The 10,853-nt window shown below is 47.3% G+C and overlaps 4 protein-coding genes across 4 annotated transcripts; 2 read left to right on the top strand and 2 right to left on the bottom strand.

Moving 5' to 3' along the window:
• Positions 1-364: 364 nt before the first annotated feature.
• Positions 365-3,754, top strand: CNBC5120 (hypothetical protein; the record flags this gene model as incomplete). The annotated part of the gene is made up of 12 exons (XM_771364.1): positions 365-403; positions 460-593; positions 724-815; positions 932-1,317; positions 1,369-1,515; positions 1,565-2,233; positions 2,282-2,355; positions 2,405-2,782; positions 2,831-2,946; positions 2,996-3,266; positions 3,325-3,404; positions 3,453-3,754. The coding sequence occupies 12 exons, from the start codon at positions 365-367 to the stop codon at positions 3,752-3,754; spliced, it is 2,688 nt and encodes an 895-aa protein (XP_776457.1).
• A 666-nt stretch (positions 3,755-4,420) lies between these two features.
• CNBC5130 (hypothetical protein) lies at positions 4,421-6,230 on the top strand (the record flags this gene model as incomplete). The annotated part of the gene is made up of 5 exons (XM_771365.1): positions 4,421-4,499; positions 4,563-4,598; positions 4,667-4,840; positions 4,924-6,136; positions 6,188-6,230. The coding sequence occupies 5 exons, from the start codon at positions 4,421-4,423 to the stop codon at positions 6,228-6,230; spliced, it is 1,545 nt and encodes a 514-aa protein (XP_776458.1).
• Positions 6,231-6,587: 357 nt separating this feature from the next.
• Positions 6,588-7,890, bottom strand: CNBC5140 (hypothetical protein; the record flags this gene model as incomplete). The annotated part of the gene is made up of 6 exons (XM_771366.1): positions 6,588-6,975; positions 7,037-7,196; positions 7,246-7,369; positions 7,431-7,579; positions 7,634-7,722; positions 7,772-7,890. 6 exons carry the CDS (start codon positions 7,888-7,890, stop codon positions 6,588-6,590), a joined length of 1,029 nt encoding a protein of 342 aa, XP_776459.1.
• Positions 7,891-8,948: 1,058 nt separating this feature from the next.
• Positions 8,949-10,357, bottom strand: CNBC5150 (hypothetical protein; the record flags this gene model as incomplete). The annotated part of the gene is made up of 7 exons (XM_771367.1): positions 8,949-9,246; positions 9,301-9,423; positions 9,477-9,636; positions 9,688-9,849; positions 9,905-10,015; positions 10,073-10,161; positions 10,236-10,357. 7 exons carry the CDS (start codon positions 10,355-10,357, stop codon positions 8,949-8,951), a joined length of 1,065 nt encoding a protein of 354 aa, XP_776460.1.
• Between the last annotated feature and the right edge of the window lie 496 nt (positions 10,358-10,853).

Genomic DNA, 10,853 nt, shown 5'->3' on the forward strand with positions numbered 1-10,853 from the left:
GCGAGGAGGGATAGCGCACATCACAAGCGACGCTAATTCGGTATCCTGAAAATGATGAGCAAGGGAAGATGAGGGGACGCGTCACGCTGAGAAGAAGGGCGCTACAGGAGGATTTTTAGGGTGCCTAGAGAGATTATTACGGCACAGCACGTGGCAAATTTGGGGCGTCGCTGTTTGTTGTTTTCCCTTGCAATATTCTGGAACCGAAGGTGGAGGGAGTGGAGGCTCGAAAACCCAACGCGAAATGAACCACAGCATGTTTCATCTCCAATTTTCATCTCTCTTTCATTATTGTTCGTCCCTTCCTTCTTTTCCCTCTTCGCAAACCTCTGCACTTGTCTGCTTTAACAGGATCCCAATTACTATGTCGGACGGCCGCTCGACTGGGAGACAAGATAACCTTGTAAGTCTCTGCCTCAGGCTTTTACCGTAGTGGCACAGCCATTAACCGCGCCCCAGCACTACCCCGTCCAGGCTGGTCACACTGTCAGCCTCGTCCCTCGGTCTCAAACTCAAGAGAGAGAAACTCATCCAGAGCTTCAAGGTATCACCCGCAACTATCTTGGCTCTGATCCCAACTCGGGTCATGTACGGTGAGTCGCGCGTTCCGCAGTTACACACCGCATACAGTCATATCCACCCTGCAAGCTCCACAATTTGCCGATGCACGATGATGTATCCCCGATATCATTGTTACTGATCAATTATCAATTTTTGATGTAGCGATCAATCACTCGACATGCCAGAAGGCGAAGGCTACGGCATGACCGATATTCCTCACAATAGTTCAAAAAGTCATCTCACACCAGCCGATGGTGAGTTATGAATTTCCTACGCGTCCATTATTTTGTTTGCACGTCTCCTTTGGAACTTTCATTATTATTCCTTGACTTGATTCGATAGGCTGATCGACTTGCTATTATCTATCTAGGCAATGCACCCTACACAGGGGCTTCCACTCCAAATCGTGTTCACTACCCGCCGTCCCCTCTAATGCCTCGTGGTCAACCACAAGGTGATGCGTACACCACTATCCCTCTTCAAGACGATCACAGCAATGCGTCTGTCTCAGGAGCCACTACTCCTCATTCTGAGTCTATGAACAAGAGAAAGTGGTCTTTCCTACCAGGGAACCGCTCTAGCGCCAGTCTTGAGAAAAGTGGAGTCGACGAAAAAGGAACAAAGCGACGTCCTAAGAATCAAAGAGGCACCAGCTGGGATCTTCTCGGTGACAGAGGTGAATGGGAAGAATTCAGTCCCAAGAATGCTAGCGTGGAGAACTTGAGGTTTGCGGAAGGTGATGTAGGTACCAACAAGGTGAGATGAAATTATTTCAGTTGATCTGGACCAAGGACTAACCATTGACAGTTTTCAAGACTCTATTACTGGGCTCTAAATAAAGGTATCATTGTCCGATGGGCCATGTATATCATACCCGTCCTCATTCTGTTCTGGATCCCGGGTATCATCTTTTATGCCGGACTCAGGGATGCCAAAGTCTGGTCTGTGACTCTGGTGCGTGGATAAGTTCAGGGAAGGTATTACTCGCTGACCAGTCAATTAGAATTGGTGGTCCATTTGGCTCACCATCATATGGCTTACTTTCTGGGGTGCAACCGCGGCATTCATGATGCTTCCTCATGTTTGGAGGAACACTGTCGCGGTAATCGTACCCTCTGCCAAGCCCCTCACAGATATCATCGCTGCCCTCGGTCGATACGCGAAACTTACCATCTGGTGTCTGGCAATCTGGGTTTCTTTCACTCCGTTGATTGTGAACCATTACACCGGTGACGAAAGCGCCACCTCCCGATCTGATTTGTCAACCGTTGCCAACCTTCTATTTGGATTGTTCCTCTGCTCGATCGTATATTGCGTTGAGAAGCTTATCATCCAATTGATTGCTTTGCAATTCCACCGGGATTCTTACGAGGATCGCCTCCAAGAACAGAAATTCTGCCTCAAGGCTCTGACTTATCTTTATACCAACTCCCATGATATTCCAGGTAGAACCGACACTCTCACTGACGCCATGTCTACTAAAACTAAGGGTTCCCAAATGCCGAAGGTTGCGCTCAGGAAAGCTCTCAAGGGCTTGAAAGAGGCTGCTCAAACCACTACGACGGCATTGGGTAACGTTGCAAGTGAAATGGCGGGCCAGAGTGTATTGCAGACGAATTCCCCCTCCAACAGGGTCACTATGGCCCTTAATTCTGCTAATAAGTCAAAGGCTGTATGTATTTTCTCTAGCGCCAAAAAAATTGGGCTGATTCTATCATAGCTCGCCCGAAGGCTTTTCTACTCTTTCAGGGCACCCGGTGCTGCTCATCTTGACATCCAAGACATTGTACAATAGTACGTTATACTTGCACATTCATTTCATCACGAGCTCATCTGGTCGAAGCTTTCCCAACCTTGAGACTGCTCAGGCCGCTTTCGCTATCTTCGACAAGGACGGCAATGGCGATGCCACCCGCGATGAGATTGAGTCAGCTGTTTTAGGCATCCATCGTGAACGCCTTGCGCTCGAAGCTTCCATGAGAGACCTCGACGGAGCGGTACGAAGGCTCGATGATATCTTCATGGTGGTTGTCATTGCCATTGTTGTTCTTATTATGGCCTCTATGATCACCAACAAACTCACCACTTTCGTCACGTCAGCCGGAACATTTATTCTTGGTCTGTCATGGTTGATCGGTACCACAATGCAAGAAGTTCTCGGTGCTTGTATTTTCTTGTTTGTCAAGCACCCCTATGACGTAGGAGACAGGGTTGACATCGAGTACGTAATAAACGATTAGTGCGTGCTTTGGCTGACTAGTAACGGAAGCGGCGTGCAATACACTGTTGCAAAGATGCAGCTTTTGTCGTCATCTTTCAAGGGCGTCGACGGGAAATATGTTTGGATCGGTCATAATGTGCTCACTACCAAAGTTATTGAAAATAGTAAGCAAAATGCTGTTCCATGATCTGCACCGTTCTAATTAGCCTTTAGTCCGACGCTCCGGTGCTATCTCCGAAGAATTTTCTTTCGAAGTTGCCTTCGACACTTCATTCGAAGCCCTTCAAGCTCTTCGAAGTCGTATGATTGTCTTCCTCAAAGAAAACTCTCGTGACTTTTTGCCCGTGTTTGATGTAACAGTCGACGACATGCCAGCACAGGGCAAACTGGTGCTGAAGGCGGATATCAGGTACAAGAGTAACTGGCAACAGGTATCTTTGAAGATACAAAGGAGGAACAAGTGGATTTGTGCTCTCAAGATGGCGTGAGTTGCGTGATCTTTAAAAGGAAAATAATGGTGCAGAGCTAAAACACCACCACAGTCTCGCTGACTTGAAGATATTCGGTCCCGATGGCGCAGGAAACCCCAATCCTGAGGAGGCTGGTCCTACTCAGTACACTTGTACGTGATCCGCAAGTTATTCTGCCTGCTCAGCTGACAATCTGTTAGTGGTACCTTGGGAAGAATGCAGACCTAATACCACGGAAGGATCAACAGCACCTCCTCCGCCTTTCACTTCCGCTGCGCCTTCCCCTCCTCCCCTCATGGATGCGCGAGCAGCTGTGGACGATCCGTATGGTGACATCTGGAATGAAGGGGACGAGCTTTTGGGATTCCGGTCCGCTGATCCCTCCAGGCCGGGGACTCCTGGGCCTGGTCCTGCTACAAGGCAAAGGCAGCCTCAGGTACCTCAGCATCAAGATACCTTGGGGATGTCTGAGGTCGCTGTAGATGCTAAGAGACAGCCTTAGACAGTTTGCTGGTTGTTGTTGTTGAGCTGATTATGATGATCTTAACGAAGGATGTTATCTTTTGTCAAATGGATAGTGATTGGGAGTCATAGAAGTGAATATTTCTTTTTACATAGATGACCTTACATGATGCCCTTGTGATACACGATATCGATGATGTGATGAAGTTTTATGATGCGAATGTACGCTGCCTGCCCTTCCTGTAACGACGATATAACCTTCTAACCTTCTAACCTTCTAACCCTCTAACCGGCACCCTCTCTTGCGTATGTTCGTTGTGTATAAGGGCGTGGACGTGTCCTTACTGGATTCCGTTGATCCAGCGGCGACGTTATAAGACCATAACCAAGCAAGTGATTCGCGGAAAAGACGGGGCATACCGAGATCCGGACAATGGTTGACCACACAACTGAAATTACTGTACGTGACCATATTCTGAAACATCACTCCTACGTATCGACTTCTCACCCTTAACAGTCGTTCGTCAAGGGAATGAAGGGGCAAATGTCAGCATCGTGCGAGTAATCCAGGTGCTCCTTCCGCAATTCACCATCCTCGCATCCCTACCATATGTGAGCCCCAAGTTGCGGTCTTCAACAAAGGAAAGGCACTCCATCCTTTCAGCCCATTTAGCCTCGGGAGCACCCGTTAAAAAGCATTGACTCTATGCCACCGATTGTGGAGCTATTAGTACCAGTGGGCTTATTTTTGCTTCACTCCCCTGCCTGTCTTCCGCTCGCTGAGCGTAAGTTGCTGTCTTGAAAGCCTTTATGGAATTTTTGGCCAACTACTTTGACGGTACATCTAGTTCCTCCGTCCAGTTCGGTCGACATGCCTCTTGAAGGTAAGCAATACTCATTCGGTAATCTAAGGCTGCAAAGACTAACTCGGTGCTGTCCCTGTGAATTGAAGTTACTCCAGCTCCTTTTGCGGCGAGCCAACGGCTCCCATATGTTCCTGCAGTTCCGAGGCCGGCGGATTCGGGCGGTGGGATGTTTCCGTCCGGCGCAAGTAGTTTAGATGGTGCAGGCCCCGCTATGGCAGCCGCCTCTGCCATCATTCCCCCTGCACCTGGAGGTGTCGCCGGTGAGTAAATATTATCTCCTTTCGAGCTTTGTCCCAGGAACTAGGGCAGACTAGTTTGTTTAGGGCTGATATTGGATTGCAAGGGCCGCACAGAGCAATACCTGCATTGCCCGATGCGGGATACACATCTGTAAATCCGCCATGGTTTCCTATGAGATCACAAGGCCCGCCTTCCATCTACAGTAGCAGCTATGCTGGCCCATGTTCGCTCTATGATTCTGAATTACGCGAGCCTCCCAACTATCAAGGTCACATATACTCACATCATCCCGTTATGCGAAATGAGAATTGGGCATCTTCTTTACCTGCTCCTCGACGCGGGCCGCCTCCGCCGGACTCAGTGATGATCCACCATCGCCATCACCATCATCACCATCGTCGGCACCATGATCATGATGATGATCTGGACCGTAAGTCTGACACGAGTTATTACGCGATGCCCAAAGATAAGCAAAGGTCACGCGCCGGTTCCGTCAGCTCTGTCCCTGATACTGAAGGATTAAACGAGTCTCAAGCGTATGGTAGGCGTTCCAGATCTATAAGTCAAGGGCAAACGTACAAACGCCATCGCTCTCCTTCCCTTCCTCCAGGCAACGTCCACCATTTGCATACCTCCATCTCGCCCTCTCCGCTTGCCGTAAACGATGGTGAACTTCCTGGTAACGTAGGCCATTCTGTTCTGCCGCCTTTGGATGCTGCTCGAAGACCGCAGAGGATGTCACTACCACCAGAAGAGGAGCATCGTCCAAGGCCTCAGCTATTTGTACCACCAGGATATGAAGCCCCAGAGCTGAGAAAAGGCAAAAAGCAGGATATCAGAGGAGGGTTCGAAGCAACTGATGAGCGACGAGGCCGACATTCTTCGGCCGCTTCAGAGGACAGCGTCCGATCCCATCTACATCGAAACAATTCAACATTCATTCCGGGCGGCTTTCAAACGCATAGCCGCCACAGATCAGGGTCATACCTTCTTCCGGAATCCGGGTACGATCGTTCTGCCTCTCCACCGCTTGTGATGCATGGCCCAGCTTCTGCCGTAAGTGGTCCCCATTACCCTCCTGATATCGAAGGGAATTATAGAAGGCGGACTGCATCCATGCAAGGGCTTGAAAGACCAGAACAGACATCATCTGAATACCAAATACCCAGTATGGCAGGAGGTCAAGTGGTGTACGATGACAGCGCGAGTGTCGCATCAGATTCCAGAATGACTTTGGAGGATGGAGCTGTATCAGGGCGAACAAGTCAGTATGGGTTACCCCGGTATCCCCATCAGCCCAAGATGGATTATAGAAGGTGAGTCTTAAGGGTCGATATAACCCATGGAATACCTATTGATGGAAACAGATTTTGCGTACAGCGCGGCAATGCAGACGTGTTCTTGGACTAGAGTCTGCTAGGGCTGATGAATTTTTCGCCCTCATTCTGCAAAAATTGTTTAAGATAATTACTTCTTTTGTCGTCCGGAAACTCAAACGACTTATTGCCTCAAATCTTTGAAAAAATTTGCATCTCTACAATTCTGAAAATAATGCAAGTGAATGTGCTCGAGATAAAGACTTGCGTGCCCCTCTGGAGAATATCTATTGTTGATACTATTTATGTAATCATAACTGTTGTATGTCAATTATTAACTGGTAGTAGCTATCCTCGTCGAAGATTCTGAATTCATTGCATAAAACATTTTCCAAAAGCAACCATCGTGAAGGGCTGAATCTATGTACAAATAATGAGAGGACTGCCCTTTCTACCTTCTCTCATAATGATTGGTATATGTCGGCGTCATTTTAGCATCTAGTCCAGGTTGGGTCTCATAGCTGTCACCAGCCTTGAGGGGATACATCTGGGCGCCCTCCTCAATTCTTCTGGTTTTGGACTTTTTGAAGGGGTTCCCATCGAATTGAAGATAGTTGCCCGGCCAGAAGAAGATATAGGTCGCAATGCCGAGGAGCAAGGGAAGCGAATCGAGACCCAAGAAGTATCCTTCGTGGGTAGACAGGTAACTGATGTAGCCGCCAGAAAGTTCGGCAGTTCGGTAAATGCTTCGAACGATAAAGCAAATGCAGGTAAATCCCAATGCGAAGTACAGAGGCTTCCATCCTTCACGGTGCCAGAGCTGCTTGTCTCCGGTAAATCTTTTTTTGTAAATAGCGATGTCAGAAAACCAGTCTGCTTCACGAGAGAAAGTAGGCTCACACTCGGATACCAAACAGGACCCAGACACAGGAGAAAAAGATGAAGCTAACCATCTGGATGACGATACCGGCAAGGAACAAATGAGCACCTAACTCGGCTGAATCGATGCTAGAGCTAGCAGACAGTCCACCGCCAGAGCCTTGGATGAGAAATGTAAGTACTGAGACTTTACGTTAGCTAATGGTCGGTGGGGATGATTGTATGCGTACTATCAGAGGAAATAAAAATCCACGAGACCTGCCGGGCTTTGAAAGGGCGTATATGATGATGCGCCTCGAGAAACTGCACGAGTCGACCAAACAATATGTAATCGCCCGCAAGGAATGCGCACGGCTAGATCGTCGTTATTATCAGTAAACGACGATCACGTGCACACCCACGCAAACAGGCTTACAGCAAGGACGATGAACAAATTTGCAACAATATAGAGGTTGAGGTTGTGGAGATTGTCTCTCATCAGAACACGGAGGACGAAGCCTATTCCTTCGAACCACGCGCCAATGACAAGGCATAGGAAATAGTTGGCTTTGCGGCGGAAGGAATCTATAGTAGAAGATTAATAATAGGTTACAAATACGCATACTAACAAGGACTTACAGAAAGTAAGGATGGCAGCCACAATAAGGAATAAAGCAGCCCCTAAACAGTTAAGCGCCATGTTCGGAATATAGCGCAGAGGATTACAACTACAGTATCGTCAGTTACCCCTCGTTGTAGTTAATTCGAGAAACATACGTGTCATTGGCGGGATCGGCGTAAGGATCGGCAGGACAATCTCGATCCCCTCCTAAGGCATACGCGGACGAGACGAGAGATGACAATATAAGAACTTCAAACAGAGTCGATCGTCTCATGATGGCAAAGGGCGGTGATAGATTCCTTGTTTCAGCCTACTACGTAGTACTTCGGTCTGCGCGATATTTCCTGTTGAATGTTGAACTTGCGCGTGGAAGACTCGCGAGGATGGACTTATGAAATGAAGGGACAACAGAGGTATATTCCCCTTCCCCTCCCCGTTATATATCTTGTAAGGAGGCGAAGCATTTCCTTCTCTTTTAAAATCGGCCCCCGATATGCTATGCTAGGACGGTGGACGACGGTGGACGAAGGATGGGCAAAAAGATGTCTTCGGCTGCCGAAACTTGGATAAGACAATTCTGGAGAAGTACTGTAGTATTACGAGAAGTAGTTCTCTTTTAAGGCGGTCCTCGCCGAACGTTCATCGGGCAGCCGGATTTGAGTGAGGCGGTGCAAAGATAACTTGATAATTAATTAAGATAAGATCACAAGAAGGCGGTGAATCGCCGATGTTCGTTATGATAATCATCGCTCGTTCGTTCGCCCACTCGGCTTCTTCTTTATTATAAGGTAGATAGAAAAGGACACGCATTCCGTCAGCTGAAGACGACATATTCCTCCTATTTTCATCACTACTATCTCCTATGTCTCATCTTATCGCTGCGTACATATAACCCATTTTTAAATGGTGCTATTATTATATTTTTTTCAACCACAAATTCCCGCATTTCATTCATTCGTTAGTGATAATCGTGTACAAGTAAAAATGGTGGACGGAGCCGCATGGAAACTTCATAACTTTTCGACAAACTTTCTACAGTTTGGAACAGCACTGCAGGGCCCTCCACGGACCACCATTCAGGGGCTTGTGTCGAGCCTATTATGGTGCCTCAAACTCCTGGTACAGCACATTATTTGTAAAAGACGGGATGAAGATGGTAGCATTTTTAATCTTGCGTTTTGTTGACGTTGGAAAATCATTTTTAATTGCGCTAGATTGCTTAGACTGGCTAGTATCTTGAATCATGCATACTACAGATTCTCACTCTTGGAGATAATGTTCCAAATACTGCCGCTCTACAAAAAGCTCCGTTGTTGCGTTTGTATATCATACTTATCTCATCTGATAATTCTCGTCACCCTTGACCATATCTCCCAATCCCTCGCCATTCAGGTCGTGCATGGGCAATCCCTCCTCTACATCCTCCGCAACCCCATTCTTTGACTTCTTTGACTTCTTGGACTTCTTGGACTCCTTGGACTCCTTGGACTCCTTGGATTTCTTAGGTTTAGGAGCGAAGCGAAGATATTTCCCTGGCCAAAAGAAGACATATGTAGCGATACCAAGCAAAAGTGGAAGGCAGTCGAGACCAAGGAAGTATCGCTCATGAATAGCGAGATAGCCGACGTATCTATGGAGCGAGGACGCAGTTAGTTTCAACACGGCGCATTAGAATTGCACCTACCCTTGACTGAGCTCAACAGTTCGATAAAAACTTCTAATGAGAAAGCAAATACAGGTGAAACCGAGCGCGAAGAAAAGGGGCTTCCACCCGGGACGTCGCCATAACTCTTTGTCTTCTCTCCAGCTAAAAGCAGTCAATCAGTATGAATTCCGGCTATATATCGCAAGAACACTCACGCTCTGATACCGAAAATTAACCATGCAATGGTGAAAAAAATAAAACTGGCCATTTGTGCGGCAATACCGGCTAGGAAGATGTGACCTCCGTTTTGGGCGGTTTGAACATCCGTTGCCGTTGACAGTCCGCCACCAGCTGCTTGGATAAGAAAGGTTATCACTATATAGGTGTTCCTTTAGTGAAGCACAATCCACACGCACGACTGCTTACCATCAGATACAATAAAGATCCAAGAAACCAACTGAGCTCGAAGGGGACGAAGATAATGGTGGGCGTCCAGATATTGGACTAGACGTCCAAGAAGAATGTAGTCACCAGCAAGGAAGGCGCAGGGAGAGAGGACGACAAAGAGATAACAGACGATATATAGCCCTACATCGACCGTTAGAGAAATAACTACCATAGGCACAATTATGTCCGAGCTCACCTGTGCTATGAGGGTTCGTCCTAAAGGCAACACGAAGCACCAGGCCAATGCCCTCACACCATGCTCCAATAACAAGGGCAAGGAAGTAATTAGCTTTTTGGCGAAAAGAATCTGAGGATTATTGTTATCAGTCTGACCAGTTGTCAAAATATATGCAGGAATACGGACGAAAAGTAAGAATAGCAGCAACGATGAAGTAGAGTACAGCGGCAGCTATATTGATACCCTTGTTGGGAATGTATCTCATAGGGTTGCACCTGCATACGAAATGTGATATTAGCGCAATACCTCTCTATGAAATTTCAGCATATAGTGGTGCTGGCAGACATACGTATCTGTGCTTGGGCTGGCATATGGGTCTTCGGGACAAATACGATCAGACCTGGCGAAAACTGATGTCGATAAAAGAGAGAAGGCAATGAGGCCTTGAAGGGGGGAATTCACCCTGATCATTCTGTCTATTGCAATGACAGGTTGGCTTGAGGCTTGATCCTGATTTCAGTTATGTCGAAGAGCAAAAAAGACGTGGCGGTGAACAATTTGAAGAGTGAAGATGCACAACCAATGGTGTAATGTAACTCCGCCGAAATGGGCACCACAGTTCTTTTGCGATGTCTATGATTAGGGGATAGTCTATGTGTTTCTTGCTTTGCGATATGAATGCGCTGCTAATCACCGTGATGATAGGGCGTCGAGGTATGTTAAACAAGTGCGAAGACTGTTGTCGAGCGACCACTGTGTAGTTATACTTTGTTGCGATTAATTCAAGCTTCTGGATAAGGTGATAGATGTGGATTCTATTTAGGCGGACAGCGAGTGGAAGAGATTTGTTTGCGATGATAATGACGTGATGACAGAGTGCAGTCACCCCAGGCGAACATGAATAAAATTTCTACCCACAGATGAGAAGTCTTCTACTACACTATTTATATGTAATCCATAGCGAAAA

This window comes from Cryptococcus neoformans, chromosome 3, assembly GCF_000149385.1.
Source record: "Cryptococcus neoformans var. neoformans B-3501A chromosome 3, whole genome shotgun sequence".
Classification (NCBI taxonomy): domain Eukaryota; kingdom Fungi; phylum Basidiomycota; class Tremellomycetes; order Tremellales; family Cryptococcaceae; genus Cryptococcus; species Cryptococcus deneoformans.